This window comes from Aquarana catesbeiana, linkage group LG09 (assembly GCF_042186555.1).
Source record: "Aquarana catesbeiana isolate 2022-GZ linkage group LG09, ASM4218655v1, whole genome shotgun sequence".
Classification (NCBI taxonomy): Eukaryota; Metazoa; Chordata; class Amphibia; order Anura; family Ranidae; genus Aquarana; species Aquarana catesbeiana.
The window spans coordinates 260862911-260879012 of NC_133332.1; the positions used below are offsets into that span (position 1 = coordinate 260862911).

General features: G+C 41.6%; 1 protein-coding gene across 4 annotated transcripts in view; it reads right to left on the reverse strand.

The window, feature by feature from the left end:
• Positions 1-5045: 5045 nt before the first annotated feature.
• AVPR2 (arginine vasopressin receptor 2) overlaps positions 5046-16102 on the reverse strand; it is a 218021-nt gene continuing 206964 nt past the window's right edge. For all 4 annotated transcript variants that reach the window (XM_073600296.1, XM_073600295.1, XM_073600297.1 and 1 more), the window contains one exon: positions 5046-5939. In XM_073600296.1, the coding sequence (XP_073456397.1) occupies positions 5737-5939 (203 nt within the window). In that variant the 3' untranslated portion in view covers positions 5046-5736. The remainder of the gene's footprint in view (positions 5940-16102) is intronic.

Here is a 16102-nt window from a genome sequence, read left to right on the forward strand (position 1 = left end):
TCTGTCTCCCAGTCCGGGAAAAACGTGAAAGGTCTCCTTCTCCACCTCCTGACCTTCCAGTATTGGAACAGGAATGGGCAGATGACATTGAAGTGCCATTGGATGACCAGGAAGAAGGGCAGGCAGATGACTCCTCTTCTGAGGATTCAATCTCAGAGGAGCCCTTCTCAGCCTCGCAATCCCAAAACTGCTAGTCCAATCTCTTATGGAATTGGTGAGTTCGGCATATAAGTTGCTCCCAGCGGAGGTGGCTGAAGCCCCCTTTTCTTCTATGGGTTCTTTGAGGCCTTCACAGGGCCCACATTTCCCTTTACACCCACTGCTGGAGCAAGTAATATATGCAAACTGGGATCACCCAGATAGGTATTTTGTTCCTCCTGGAAAATTTTCTCTTCTTTATCCCATGGAGGAAAAGTTCACTAAAAAGTGGAGTTTGCCAGCAGTGGATGCTGCTTATCTCTTATGTGAATATGAGTCTAACTCATATTCAGTAGACAATGTCCAGGTTTTCAAAAATCTGGCCGACAAAAAGCTGGAATCTTTACTTAAAGACTCCTTTTCTATGGCTGGTTCAGCAGTACAGCCTGCAGTAGCAGCGATAGGGATTTGTCAATCCTTTAAAAGATCAGCTCAAGAAAGTCATTAAAGGTGTCCCTGTTCAAGGGGAAGCGGCCCGCAAGTTAGCGGAACTGCCAAGGGCCTTATGTTTTGCAGTGGATGCCCTTAAAGATCCTAACTAACAGGTGTGACGCTTTGCCCCTCTTATCTGTGCATATGTGCAGAATTCTCTGGTTGAAGCATTGGTCAGCTGAGTTGCCGTGCAAAAAGCTATTGGCAAGTTTTCCTTTTCATGGGTAACAGTTGTTCGGAGACGACTTGGATAAGTATATCCAAAAAATTTCAGGTGGTAAGAGTGCCCTTTAAAAGAAGGAGTAGGCATCCTTCATTTAAACTTTCTTCCCCGGCACCAGATGCTGCAGCCTCCAGGCAGTTTCGACGGCCTGCCGTCGGGTTCAAGAGGTAAGCCTCAAGGCCAAGCACAAAGCCAGAAGAAGCCCTGGGGCAGAAGCGTACAAAAGCCTAAGGCCTCCTTATGAAGGGGTGCCCCCACTCAGTCGAGTGGGGGGAAGGCTTCTGCAGTTTTCAGGAGCCTGGTAGGAAGAGATCCAAGATCCACTCTCCACAGTATCTCTAGGCTACAAGCTAGAGTTTCGGGAGTTTCCACCATTTTGTTTTCTAAGATCGAATGTTCCCAGAGACCCGTTAAAAAAGAAGGTCTTTATTCCAGGCACTGGATCAGTTGACGTCACAAGGTGTGATTACAGAAATTCCAACAGAGGAGCAAGGCATGGGTTTTTATTCAAATCTCTTCATGGTGCCAAAACCAAATGGAGATGTCAGACCCATTTTAGATCTCAAAGATCTAAATCAATTCCTAACCATCCGCTCCTTTTGCATGGAGTCACTCCGGTCAGTTGTGCCCTCTCTGAGGAAAGGAGAATTTCTAGCATGAATAGACATCAAAGATGCATATCTGCATGTGCCAATCTGCCAAGCTCACCAGAAATTTCTGCGATTCGAGGTGGAACAGCGCCATTTTCAGTTCATGGCCTTGCCCTTCAGGTCAGCCACCGCCCCGTGTGTTCACAAAAATTCTGGCTTCAGTATTAGCAAGATTAAGGGTCCAGGGTATATCAGTAACGGCATACCTAGACGACCTGCTGCTTATAGATCAGTCGGTTACACGGCTAGACCGCAGTATGTCCAGCACAGTCTGTATTTGGAACACCTGGGCTGGATTCTCAACCTAGAGAAATCAGCCTTATGGCCAGTAAGAAGGCTAGAGTACTTGGGTCACAGTCCAAGAAAAAGTATTTTTGCCTCAGACGAAGGTCAGGGCTATAAGAGATCTGGTCCGTGTAGTCAAGGGAAAGAAGGACCCCTTCATTCGTCTTTGCATGAGGTTGCTAGGGAAAATGGTGGCTTCATTCAAAGCTATTCAATATGCCCAATTTCATTCGAGGCTGTTGCAAAACAGTATTCTGTCTGCTTGGAACAAGAGGATTCAAGCCTTGGACTAACCACTGTATCTGTTCCCAAGGGTGTGCCAGAGTCTCAATTGGTGGTTGATAACCAGAAATTTTCAGAAGGGGAAATCCTCCATGCCGGTAGCCTGGAAGGTAGTAATGACAGATGCCAGCCTCTTGGGCTGGAGAGCGGTTCTGGAGGAGGCCTCTGTCAAGGGGAAATGGTCAGGGCCCGAAAAAGCCTTGCCCATCAACATTCCAGAGATTCGGGCAGCGTCTGCCTCTAATATCCTGGACTTCCAGGTTGCAGGGGGTGTCCTGTCAGGATACAATCCGACAATGCCACAGCTGTGGCTTACATCAACCGAGAGGGAACCAGGAGTCAGGCGGCCCAAAGGGAGGTGGACCATATTCTAACATGGGCAGAGAAGTATGTGCCTTTTCTGTGCCTTCTCTGTCAACAGTCTTCATTCCGGGAGTGGAGAATTGGCAGGCGGACTTCATGAGCCGCTAACAATTGTCCCCCGGGGAATGGTCCCTGCATCCCAAGGTTTTTTCAGCCATATGCCAAAAGTGGGGTACCCCGGACATAGATCTGTTGGCATCCAGGTTCAACAAGAAGTTGGACAGCTTTGTGTCAGGGACAAGGGATCAGCTCCCATTTGGGACAGATGCGCTAGTGACCCCTTGGGATCAGTTTTCACTGATTTATGCGTTCCCCCCCAGTTCAGCTGCTACCACGGCTTCTACGCAGGATTAAGGAAGACTGATGCTTTGTTTGTACTGCCAGAAGGGCCCAGAAAAGGGCAGGCAGCGTCAAAATTGACTATTTCACAGTGGATTTGTCAGGTTTTAATTCAGGCTTATGGATTGAAAAGAAAGGTTCCACCTTTTCAAATTAGAGCGCACTCTACCAGGGGAGTGAGTGCTTCTTGGGCAGTGTGTCACCAGGCCTCTATGGCTCAGATTTGCAAGGCCGTGATCGTCAGTACACACATTTACTAAATTTTACCAGATGGATGTAAGGCGGCAGGAGGATGCTGCTTTTGGGCACAGTGTGCTGCAGGCAGCAGTATAGGTCCTCACGTCTGATGGCGGCCTGCTTTTATATGTGTCTTCCTCCCCTCAGGGGCATTGCTTTGGGACATCCCACAATTACTATGGGTGCTCTGTGTCCCGTGATGTACAATAAAGAAAATAGGATTTATAATACAGCTTACCTGTAAAATCTTTTTCTTGGAGTACATCATGGGACACAGGGGTCCCTCCCCTCTTTACTGGGATATTCATTGCTTTGCTACAAAACTGAGATACTTCCTGTATGGGAGGGGTTACATAGAGGGGGACTTCCTGTCTTTGGGTGTGCCAGTGTCCATTCACCTATAGGTGGCGTATAACCCACATAGTAATTACTATGGCTGCTCTGTGTCCCGTGATGTACTCCAAGAAAAGGATTTTACAGGTAAGCTGTATTAAAAATCCTATTTTTTAACAAACCTATTGGATATTATTTTGGTACCTTTAAAAGTCCGTCAGCTTCCTCTCAATTATAATTATTTAGGGATTTGGTACCTTTGACCTCTCATTGCCTAGTTCTAAAATTTCTTGTGAACACTGTGACCAATGCATGTCTTGCTAATTCCTCTGTGTTGCCTCACAAATTTGAGAGTGCTAATGTGATGAGAGACTGCATGGTGATCCCTCTTTTAATTGCTCTGCCTGCTTGGTCTGTGTCAGATCTAATTACTGCACCTGTACCAGTGCTAGACTGAGAGATCCAGGTATAGTGGGATATGTTGTTTCTTCACAGTAAGTGAGTTCTCAGCCTACAGACAGAGGTCATGCATTAACCTGTGCAGTGCCATGCCACATGTTTGAACACAAACTTCTGATGCCGGAATGTGAAGATTTACTCTACTATAGGCTATGCATACAGAGCAACAAATGACACCATGAAACGACATGATCAATGTACATCTCATGCAGATGAAAAAAACAAGGTGCAGAAGGAAGGTTTATAATGCCTTCAAGGCCTTCTCCTCTATGGCTGTCTTAAGAATAAATGACAAACTCCTCTGATATTTAGTATCTCTGCATTTGACATTACACACTTCTAGAGTCTAGTCTATACTAAGAGAATTGAGCTTAAAGCGGAGCTCCGCCCAAAAGTGGAACTTCCGCTCATTTGTTTCCTCTCCCCTCCGGTGCCGCAATTGACACTTTTTTTTTGGGGGGGGGGAACAGGATACCAGCCGCAGATATTGACGTCACGGCTCGGCTCCCTCCTCTTCCCCCTGTCGCCGGGCCAGTAGGAATGAGGAGTGGAGCTTCGCGCCTGCGCAGTAGGGTTCCCAGTGTGAAGCAGTAAGGCTACACTGCCTAGTTCCCTTACCCGCAATGGCGGCGACAGCTGATGAAAACATTAGCTGCGGTGCCGGCATCGCTGGACTCCAGGACAGGTAAGTGTCCTATTTTTAAAAGCAAGCAGCTGCAGTATGTGTAGCTGCTGGTTTTAAATGTTTGCAGCGGTGGGCGGAACTCCACTTTAAGTATATTAGATATAGGTCTTGGTTCATACGATCAAACTATAGAAATAGAGAAAGGAGCACCAGACCAAAACTGGATAAAGGAGTCCAAGGTAATTTTAACTATTATATTAAAAGTCATATGACTTTTTTTTACTAACAACAATTAAAATTCTCTTGGACTGTATTCTGGTTTTGGTCTGGAGCTCCTTGAGTTTGCATGGTTTGAGCTTTTGTCAGAATCTCATTGAGGAAAGCTTTGTTGTGTGGGAGCCGCCTTACCAGAACTATTGAGCTTATTTGAAGTTTTCCTTCATCTGATTACATGTGCAATTCTAAAAGCTCCCATGGCCTCTTTGAGTGTGTTGTTTTTGAATCAGAAGATAACACTTTTGAAAGCTTTGCTATCGCCTTTCTTTACAAGTTAGTGCTTCATCCAAACTAACGGGTACATTTTATATTATTCAGTGAGTAGATGACATCATAAACATAATCTTACTACAAATAAAAATCATTTATACATTCATATTCTCTTATATTACATAAATATTTAAGCAGATTTAGCTTTTTACATTATAAGCAAGTCTAAAAAGTAGTAGGCTCATCAATGAGCCTACTCAACTCATCTCCTGAACACAGGGCTTAGGAAAGCATAGTTATCGAAAATAAAAAACGGATGAAGAGGTTCATTCTGGCCTTTGAAAGTAAGAGTAATAACATTCTTGAGATGTCACTTAAGTAATTTGCTGTGCTGTGTCATCTCTAAACATGATTAGCATCCAATAGACCATCCAAAATAAATGTTGCTTGATAATTTGACATCAGTCCATCAATGTCTCATATGAGAAGTGTTGTTGCCAACAAGTATAGGTCCTTATCAAGCACCCTTATAGGTACCTACAGCATTTCAAAACAAATGCATCGTTGTTGCTTTCCTTGACTTCATAAGGTGCAGTTTGATCGAAGAGTCTAAAAAGAAAGAAGCTTGTTCTTATACACATAGTGGCTTATTCCTAATTTACTGTATCTTAGATATGTTCGTGACACAGTGAAATCATTGATAAGTAGATCTGACTTTGTCACCTTTGTTTCCCCATTTAATGCCACAGATCTTCTGCTTGTTCTTTTTTCTTTGGGACCTTGTACTGGCAGCTCCATATCCTTGTGTGTCTATCACTTTTTGCTCAGTACAGGGACTCTTTGGGTAACGAGGTGGAACCAGTAAAACAGGAGTCTTCAGGCAGAGAGTTTTTGCGTTGTCTTTTTTTACAGACACAGCACAGGATGGCTTGGATGTCTTTGGAAACACTGCTGCTGAAGATGGTGTAGATCCATGGGTTGGTACAGCTGTTCAGGCTAGCTAGGATCATCAAAATCCTGATAGAAACTGAAAACAAGAATAGAATAGAATATTTTACCATAGTATTACATTATGACTCAATATTATCAATATGAACTGAACAGATATGTATGTACTTTTATGTATATGCTTTTTTAGAGTATACCAAAGCCAAAACTTGTCTTTTTTTAAATTGTTGGTTGATTAGAACCCTTGTCAGGGTTGAGTTGCTATCTAGGTTCAATCCTGTCTATTTATCCTAGTGACCATTGTCACCAGAACATCAAATGAGGGGAAACCTTCCAGTGGGGACATCTCATGATGTATCTTCAGGAGAAGTGAAGGAAACCACCCCACCCCCCAAAATTAAAAAAAGTAACCCCTTTTCCACTCTTATATCATACTAAAAACAGTTTGGGCTTTAATTTGTATAATAAAACAAGGATATAGTGCATTTATCTGCACATTAAAAAAAATATATATATTAAAGCTTCGAAGACTCCCCTCATTTGGATACATGTTATTGGTTTTGCTGGGGTTCCTACTCTGAATAATAAGCACTCCTGATGTCCATTTTAATATACCTTTAGTCAAAAGTTTTTTGTTTGTTTTGGATAGAGTATGTAAATGTTGGAGCTCCCTTCAGGTTTGCATTGCTTTGTAGGTCCCCTCATGTCTATTTGTGATCTTAATCATCAGAACGGAAAAAAAAGGGGAAATCTTCCAATGGGGACATCGGTGTCCTCTTACTTCATTTGTGTCTCCAGGATAGAAGGTGAAGGAAAATGTACCCCCAAAAAACGTAACCATCAATATCAGGGGTCTCCAAAGTAGTGTCATGCAGTCCTCAGACTCACTGCAGGGTTGGTCTCAAGCTGTCAGGTTGCACATTCAACCCCTGGCAGTATGCAGCACAGGTTCTATAACCCAACAAAGTTGCCCAACCCCCGACTCACCGCACTGTGCTGTTGGTTGCTAGGACCACAAACCTGCTGCAACTCTGGTATCCCGCTGCGCTGTGTATTAGTGTCTTTTACCACTGTATTTTTTGTATACAACACTGGGAGCCAGGAGGTGTAGCAGGTCTAAACTGTGAAGGACACTGATGTAAATGAGAAACAAATGTGGGAGAGACCACTGGTGATACAAATGGGCAGGGGTTGTGTTTCTCTGATGGGGACACAAATATGCAGGGAAGCTCTGCTGTATACACAAATGTGCGGCGGGGGCTCTGATGGGGACACAAATATGTGGGAGGGGACAATAAATTGTAGGGTAGATTCTGATGGGTGATGGGGACTTAAATGTATGGGAAACCCTGACACAGGGAAGAAGAAGAAGAGAGTTTAATAAGACTCGTGGCCACTCATTACAATTAGAAGAAAAGAGGTTTAACCTTAAACTACGTAGAGGGTTCTTTACTGTAAGGATGTGGAATTCCCTTCCACAGGCGGTGGTCTCAGCGGGGAGCATTGATAGCTTCAAGAAACTATTAGATAATCACCTGTATGACCGCAACATACAGGGATATGTAATGTAATACTGACACATAATCACACACATAAGTTGGACTTGATGGACTTGTGTCTTTTTTCAACCTCACCTACTATGTAACTATGTAATTATGTAAATGTGTGTGTGGGGGGCTCTGATGGGGACACAAAATGGGCAGAGGGGGGACTGATTGGGACACATATGCGCGAAGAGCTCTGATGGGGACAACAATTTTTGGGGAGACTCTGATGGGAACCAAATGTACAGGAGGGGGTTCTGACAGGAACATAAATGTAAGGCCCCATGCACAGCAGACTGGAAGTTTAGCCCCGTGTATAAGGCTCAGTCATTTAGGTGTGAGCAGAGCTGCCGCCAGCCAGTCAAATTCTATTCTTTTCCTTTGCAGCAGATTCATTTTTAAATAACAGTTTTTTTTGGGGCCTGAGAATATGTGTAAAATATAAATGTGGCCCTCAAAGAGAAAAGTTTGGAGACCCCTGAAATCATACTAAAAAAAAAAAGAAGTTTTGGCTTTAGATACACTTGCATAAGCACAGTAGGAAAACACTAAATATTGCTTTTTATTAGTACATTTAAAATTATATATATTTGAAGATATTCAAAGACTCTTCTCAGTTGGACACATTATCGGCCTTGATAGGGTTCCTGCTCTGAACATGATGTTTCTCCTAATTACCTCTTGCGTGTTGGCTGCTGTTTCAAACATGTTTGTTATATATTTACATGTTGACAGTAATTGATGAATGTGAAACAGTACTCGTACAGCTAACCTGTCAAAATAAAAGTAAATCAGGGCTATTTGCAATCGTGTACCATTGAGTAGCCTTCCCTGCCCTCAGTGTAATGTATATGACTAGCTAAAACCCATGCAAAGGATGTGCACCCAGCAGCATATATAGATATAAATAGATATACTGTATTTAACTAGTAAAGGACTTCATGTGTTCTCTGTACAGGCTCTTGGAATTTTAAGGGTCACTCAAGAGGTGTATGTGGGTTATTCTAAGAAGTCCAGAGTGAGTGTGCTGATGAAGCAAGTTACATAGTTAGTCTTGTTGAAAAAAGTCCATCCAGTTCTACCAATAAAAGGAAAAAAAAATCATACAATCCAGTATGTAATAATAGCTGCTCGTAAGATCTAAGATGCCTAGAAAAATGTCTGAGAGGAGGCTATTCTGCCCGGTACATGGAAGATGTGTAAATTGAGTATTGACTAAAATAAGGGGCCTTTTGTATTGAGGTTTTCTTTAATAAATATACATATATAAATACATTTCCACTCCAGGCAGTCTTCACCACTTGATGAAATGCATTTTAACCCCCCTTCTGTCTGGGCTAGTTTTCAGTTTTCAGCACGGTCATACTTTGACAATTACTCTGGCACTACACCAAAATACATTTTATATAATATAATTATAAATATTTTTTTTTTTTAGATATAGCTGTTTTGGTTGTATTTAATAACCCCTGGATTTTATATTTTTTTACTACCGTATATACTCGAGTATAAGTCGTTCCGAGTATAAGTCGAGGCCCTAATTTACCACAAAAAAATGGGAAAAACGTATTGACCCGAGTATAAGACGAGGGTGAGAAATGCACAGCTACTGTAAGTGGAAAAGAGGGTCAACAATGCCCATTTGCAGCCTCACTGTGCCCATTTGCAGCCATAGGTCCCCCGAACTTCAAACTCGGTAGTTAATTGTTCCTAGATGCCCCCTAGCTGCAGCCAAAATTTGGGGTCTCTGAACCCAAAGTGCCCCGAAATCACATTGCTGCAGATGGACACAGTTGACCGAATTTGGGGCCCCGTATCTCAGGGCCACTTAGTGCTAGGAATCCCAAATTTGGTGTGCAAACCCAGTGGAACTAGCACCATAAAATATCCAAAGCTGGGATTTCTAGCACCAAGTGACCCCGAGATACAGGGCCCCAAAAATCGGTTCAGAAAATATCAAGCACTTTTCTGCAGCAGAGAATGACATTTTCTGAACTGGAAACCCGGTCCACCTGGTACCAGGTCCACTGTGTTTGCACACCAAATTTGGGGTTCCTAGCACCAAGTGGCCCTAAGATACGGGGCCCCAAAGTCGGTTCAGAAAATGTCAAGCACTTTTCTGCAGCAGAGAATGACATTTTCCGAACCGATTTTGGGGCCCCGTATCTCGGGGCCACTTGATGCTAGGAACCCCAGCTTTGGATATGTTGTGGTACCAACATACGGGGCCCCAAAGTCGGTTCGGAAAATGAAATTTTTTGCTGCAGAAAAGTGCTTGACTCAAGTATAAGTCGAGGGGGGCACTTTCAGCACAAAAAAATGTGCTGAAAAACAACTTATTCTCGAGTATATACGGTATATAAAAGGAAAAGAGACGGAACATTTTGAAACAGTTTTTCTTATTTTCTGTCATAACACTTTGCAACCAAATGCTATTATGTCCTAAACTTAGGCCAATATGTATTCTGCTTTATATTCTTTCCTGAGGCCCTAAAATGCAGTGCCTTGCAAAAGTATTCACCCCTTGGCTTTTTACCTATTTTGATACATTACAGCCTTTAGTTCAATGTTTTTTTTAATCTGAATTATATGTGATGGATCACAACACAATAGTGTAAGTTTGTGAAGTAAAATTAGAAAAATATATCCATAAAACTATTTTTCAGAAATAAACTGATAATTGGCATGTGTGTATGTATTCACCCCCTTTATTATGAAGTCCATAAAAAGCTCTGGTGCAACCAATTACCTTCAGAAGTCACATAATTAGTGAAATGATGTCCACCTGTGTGCAATCTAAGTGTCACACGATCTGTCATTACATTTACACGCCTTTTTGAAAGGCCCTAGAGGCTGCAACAGCTAAGAGGCACCACTAACCAAACATTGCCATGAAGGTCAAGGAAGTAAGGGACAACGTTGTTGAGAAGTACAAGTCAGGGTTAGGTTAAAAAAAATTAAAATCTTTGATGATCCCTAGGAGCACCATCAAATTTATCATAACCAAATGGAAAGAACATGGCACAAAAGCAAACCTGCCAAGAGACGGTCGCAGACCAAAACTCACAGACTGGGCAAGGAGAGCATTAATCAGAGAGGGAACCGCACATTCATCTAAGGCTCGCCAGTTCCTAAATGTCTTGTAGGACAATTTTATGGGTCAGATGGTAGACGCACCAACAAGAAATAAAGCGTTACTGGATCTACTGATTACCAACAATACAGACCTGATCACAGATGTGGAAATACGGGTCAATTTAGGTAACAGCGATCACAGGTCAATTGGCTTCAGCATAAAACACACTAATAGGAAACGTAAGGGGAATACAAAGACACTAAATTTCAAAAGAGCCAACTTCCCTAAACTACGAACCTTGCTAGAAGGCATAAACTGGAAAAGAATCTTAGGAACAAAGAACACGGAGGAGAGATGGGTTTGCTTTAAGAGCATATTAAATAAGGGCATTAGCCAATGCATCCCATTGGGATGCATTGGCTAATTGGGAACAACAATAAGCCGTACGCTCCATTGAGTTAGGCTTTATGGCAGAGTAGCCAGAAGAAAGCCATTACTTTCCGCAAAAAACAAAATTGCACGTTTTCAGTTTGCGAAAAGGCATGTGGGAGATTCCCAAAATGTATGGCGGAAGGTGCTCTGGTCTGATGAGACTAAAATTTAACTTTTTGGCCATCAAAGAAAACGCTATGTCTAGCGCAAACCCAACACATCACATCACCCAAAGAACACCATCCTCACAGTGAAACATGGTGGTGGCAGCATCATGCTGTGGGGATGTTTTTCAGCAGTCGGGACTGGGAAACTGGTCAGAGTTGAGGGAAATATGGATGGTGCTAAATACAGGGATATTCTTGATCAAAACCTATACCACTCTGTGTATGATTTGAGGCTGGGACAGAGGTTCACCTTCCAACAGGACAATGACCCCAAACACACTGCTAAAGCAACACTTGAGTGGTTTAAGGGGAAACATGTAAATGTGTTGGAATGGCCTAGTCAAAGCCCAGACCTCAAGCCAATAGAAAATCTGTGGTCAGACTTAAAGATTGCTGTTCACAAGCGCAAACCATCCAACTTGAAAGAGCTGGAGCAGTTTTGCAAGGAGGAATGGGCAAAAATCCCAGAGGTAAGATGTGGCAAGCTCATAGAGACTTATCCAAAGCAACTTGGCGGTGTGATAGCCGCAAAAGGTGGCTCTACAAAGTATTGACTTTAGGGGGTGAATAGTTATGCACTTTGACTTTTTCTGATATTTTGTCCTATTTGTTTGCTTCACAATAAAAAAAAAATCTTCAAAGTTGTGGGCATGTTCTGTAAATTAAATGATGCAAATCATCAAACAATCCGTGTTAATTCCAGGTTGTGAAGCAACAAAACACGAAAAAATGCCAAAGGGGTGAATACTTTTGCAAGGCACTGTACCTGGACAGTAAAACACTTTTGAAATAATCCCTTTTTGGAAAGTAAACAGTCCAAAGTATTTAGTAGTAGTAGTTTAGCGTGGGGTTCATTTTTTGAAGTTGTAATTTGATGTCACAATTTTTTGGAAAGTAAAAAAGTTTTTTTTTTTTTTTTTTAACATAGTTGTCATTTTAACAAGTTAACACATTCTTCTACTCCTGAGACACCACACCTGTAAAACTTTTTTGCTGTTTAGATGCATAGGGGGCCCAACATCCAAGGAGCACCTTCAAATTTCCAAGGGGCATAAATTGCACATCTAATTTCCTGGCTACATATACAGTTTTTGGAGACCCTGGAACACCGGGACACTAGATACACCCACAAAGTAACCATATTTTAGAAAGTAAACACGCCAAGATATTTTTTAAGAGGCATGTTGAGTCTTTTAAATACTTCATTTTTGGAAAATGTGGAAAGAAAATAATTTAATTTACTTTTTTTTTTTTTTACACAAAGGTAGCAAATGAATTAGATATTTCTCACACACAACATGAGTATATTTAGAATTATACCCTAAAACACTCTGCTACTCGTGTCAAGCACGGGGATACCACACGTGAGACTTTTTCAGTGTCTGGACTAATTATGTATCAGACATCTTGCGTATAACAAAATGATTCAACATTGTATCAAAAACTGTGTATTGTAATGGTTGTCTTTGTATGAGTGGTTAGGGAAAATAGCTTAGTGTAGCATCACCTATAGCAGTCCCCAGTCCTATATGCTAGTTCAGGCAGCAGGCAGAGATGGGGTTAGCAAACAGGAAAAGTATCAGTCCAGGCAGCAGTGTGATTAATATACAGGCCAGGCTCAGTACATGTGGCAGGCAGAAGCAACACTGCACTGGTGCGGTGGTGATCACAAACACTGTTGCTGGCTGCACTGGCTCTTATGTTGAAGCCTGTTGAAGTTGTTGCTGATATAGAACAATAAACAAGACTGCTCAAGAACCATTGTGATACCTCTCTACATTTGACAAGAAGAAGAAAAAAAGTTGATAACCTGACCTTATGCTGTGTCAAGGAATGTTCTACTTTAACAATATTCTCCTGTTTGCCTCATGCTAAGAAGCATGCAAAAGACACATCTCGGTTTTACCTTGCTATAGTAAAGGGACCAGAGTTTGCTGGTCCCTGATTCATTATGGCATATAATGGGCTGATGAGGAAAGAACAAAGAATATATGATCATCCTATGTGAATGCTTTTTTTCTTTGAGACTTTTGACCATTCATGGGATTTTACAGAAACATTTATGATCATTAGTAGCTTATTAGTGAACACCAGATATTCGTCTCAAAGAGAATTTCTGTTGGAGTTCTTCCCAGTTCAAAAACATCTTATCACGCTAATGTTTTTTCTCTGTGACATCTCATAAATTTTTACAATGTCCTCCAGCAATGCCCTGGCAACAGACATCATCTCACAATCCCACACTACAACAGATATTATCAGTCCCTCTGCAAACATTCCTTTGAACTGGACCATGACCATGAAGTCCTGCAATAACCTTTCGGAATTTTACAAACTGACTGATTAGAAGAATGGCTATTGGGCTAATTACTGTACTATATGTAAGCTGGCCTTACACTGTTCACATTTTGTCTGGTTCCTGAAGTGGTCAAAATCCACTTAGTGGATGACCCTGTTGGCCCTTTCCTGCTTAATATTCTTTCATTTAAAAAAATCAAAGGAGCAGGGTGGAAAATTGTTGGAAGAACAGTGGCTGCATCCAATTACATGCAGGGTATTCTGACAGTTGCCGGTGGTGGATATCACAGCACAATAGTCCAGCAGGGGAATTCATCCATCTGCACTGAATAGCATGGCCTGCAATCCAAGCTTTAACGTAACATTGTTGACTGAGCTGGTCAATTTTAGTGTAACAGAACATAATGAGCAGTGATTGGGAGCTAGTGTTTGGATGCATCTGAAGCCAAATCCAAAGGAATCACTTGTTAAAGCTGGTCGTACAAGAAAAATCTCATCAGTACATCCAATAATGCCAAAAGAGACTTAGAGCCCATTCACACAGGGGCAACACGACTTTCAGCGGGACTTTGGGAGGCAACTTGGACACGACTTGAGTATGAATCACAGTACGACTCGGGGCAACTTATAACACAACTTGAAGTCGCCTCCAGGACAGGGAACTTTACAAGTGGCCAATCAGAGCTTATCAGCTGTGTGTGAGAAGGAGGGGGGGTGGCTGTTTAGTGGAGGAAATTACTTTCTGTTTCCTTTCTGCTTCCTGTAAAGTTGCCTCAGTATGAACAGTGATCCGTCTTGGAGGTAACTTCCATTGAAATCAATGGGTACAAGTCGCCTTCTAGTCGGATTGAAGTAGTACAGGAACCTATTCTAAAGTTGGAGCGACTGCAGTAGTGTGCATTAAGACGGATCCATTCACTTACATTAATTTTTTTCATGTAGCGCCACTTTAAGCGACTAGGGGCAACTTGAAATTGGATCCAAAGTTGCCCCTGTGTGAATGGGCTCTTAATGAAGTAGCTTGAATGAAGTTTCATAAAACAAAGCACAATTACTGATAGAAATGTTTCTTAAAAAATTGCTATTAGAAAAATTGACATTAGATTTTGAGTTGAATGGAATTTCCCCAACAAAAACACATTTACTGTTAGAAATGTGTTACTGTTAGAAATGTGTTTATTCAAGAAAAGTTTCCATCCTGCTCCTTCAAAATTTTTATATTGCTACATTCCAAAAAAAATCACCAATTTTATTCGCCAAGACTAGAGAATTGAACGAAAGCTCCAAAAACGAAAATTTGCGAACATTCTACTAATATATGGCCACATGTTTGGCAAAGGACATGCATGTTTATTGAGTTTTTATTAAGTTTCAGTGGTTTAATCTTTGGTGTGAAAACATTCCCAGGTGTGTCTTATTCTGCCCTTGCTGGATACAACTTCCTTCCTATATGAAATGCACCCTTTAAGCCCAGATGTATTAAAATAGATCTCCAGCAGAGCCACTTTAAAGGATTATAAAGTGGAGTGCTGGAACCCTGGTGTAGGTGACTATAATAATCTGATGTGACCTTCATGCAGGCCTTACTTTTAGCACATTAGTACTTTGTTTTTAAAAATACAGTGAATATAATTTTTATACATTTTGAAAATACCCTGAACATATTTTTTATAACAAGCAGAGAAATCATCAGAAATGCAAAAAAAAGTGCAGTTTTTGTTTATAGTGCAACATTTTGTATATTATTATTATTTCATTTCTTTTCAGCAAATAGTTTTCTCATTTTCATTCCATTGTGCCACCTAGCAAAATTTTTATGCGGTGCCCCTAGGCTAACTTTCTCTGTAGCAGCTTACACTATCAACTGTGACAAGAAGGGGATGATTTACTAAAACTGGAACACTCAGAATCTGGTGAAGCTGTACGTAGTAGCCAATCAGCTTCAAACTTCAGCTTGTTCAATTACGCTTTGGCAAGAAGGCCTGGTTCACACCTATGCATTTTTTAGTGCAGTTTCAGTTTTGCAGAAACACACTAGAGTCCACTTAGGCAGGATTCACACATGTGTGGTGTGAATTCCAGCTCTGGTTTCTCTGCGAAGAGAAAAAGCAGCTGTTCAGCGGTTCCTCTCCATTGTAGCTGCGGATCAGCTGACCTGGGAGAGGGGGGAGGTGTAGTGAGGAGGGGGAGAGAATTTGTGTTTAGAACAGAACGCATCTGCAAATCAGATGCAATCCCATAGAAGATTATGTGCAATTTGCACCATAAATGCCTAGAAAACGTTTTTTGGACAATGTTGAGCGTGAATGCAATGCACATATGTGAACCAGATTTATTCAAACTAATAGATTTTAAAATGTTCTGCGAATTGGATGCGGTGTAAGCCACAACCAATTCGCATAGGTGTGAACCAAGACTGAACATTGTTTCCTATGGGTCACGTTCACTTCTGTGCATTTTATGTAAAGGACCAGGGACTTTACTCTGGTTTTTGGTTCTATAGACTTCAATGGATCAAAAATGTGTATTGAAAAATGCAAAATGCACCTGGAATACGCAAACTGCAACCTGCATAGGTGTGAACCAGGCCTAAAACCTGGAAGCCAATTTGGTTTCTATGCAGAGCTGTACCAAATTTTGCACTCTCCAGCTTTAGTAAATAACCCCCTAAATGTCATTCACATAAAGTATGCCTAACTCGGGATAATAGCAGGGGCGCTCTCAG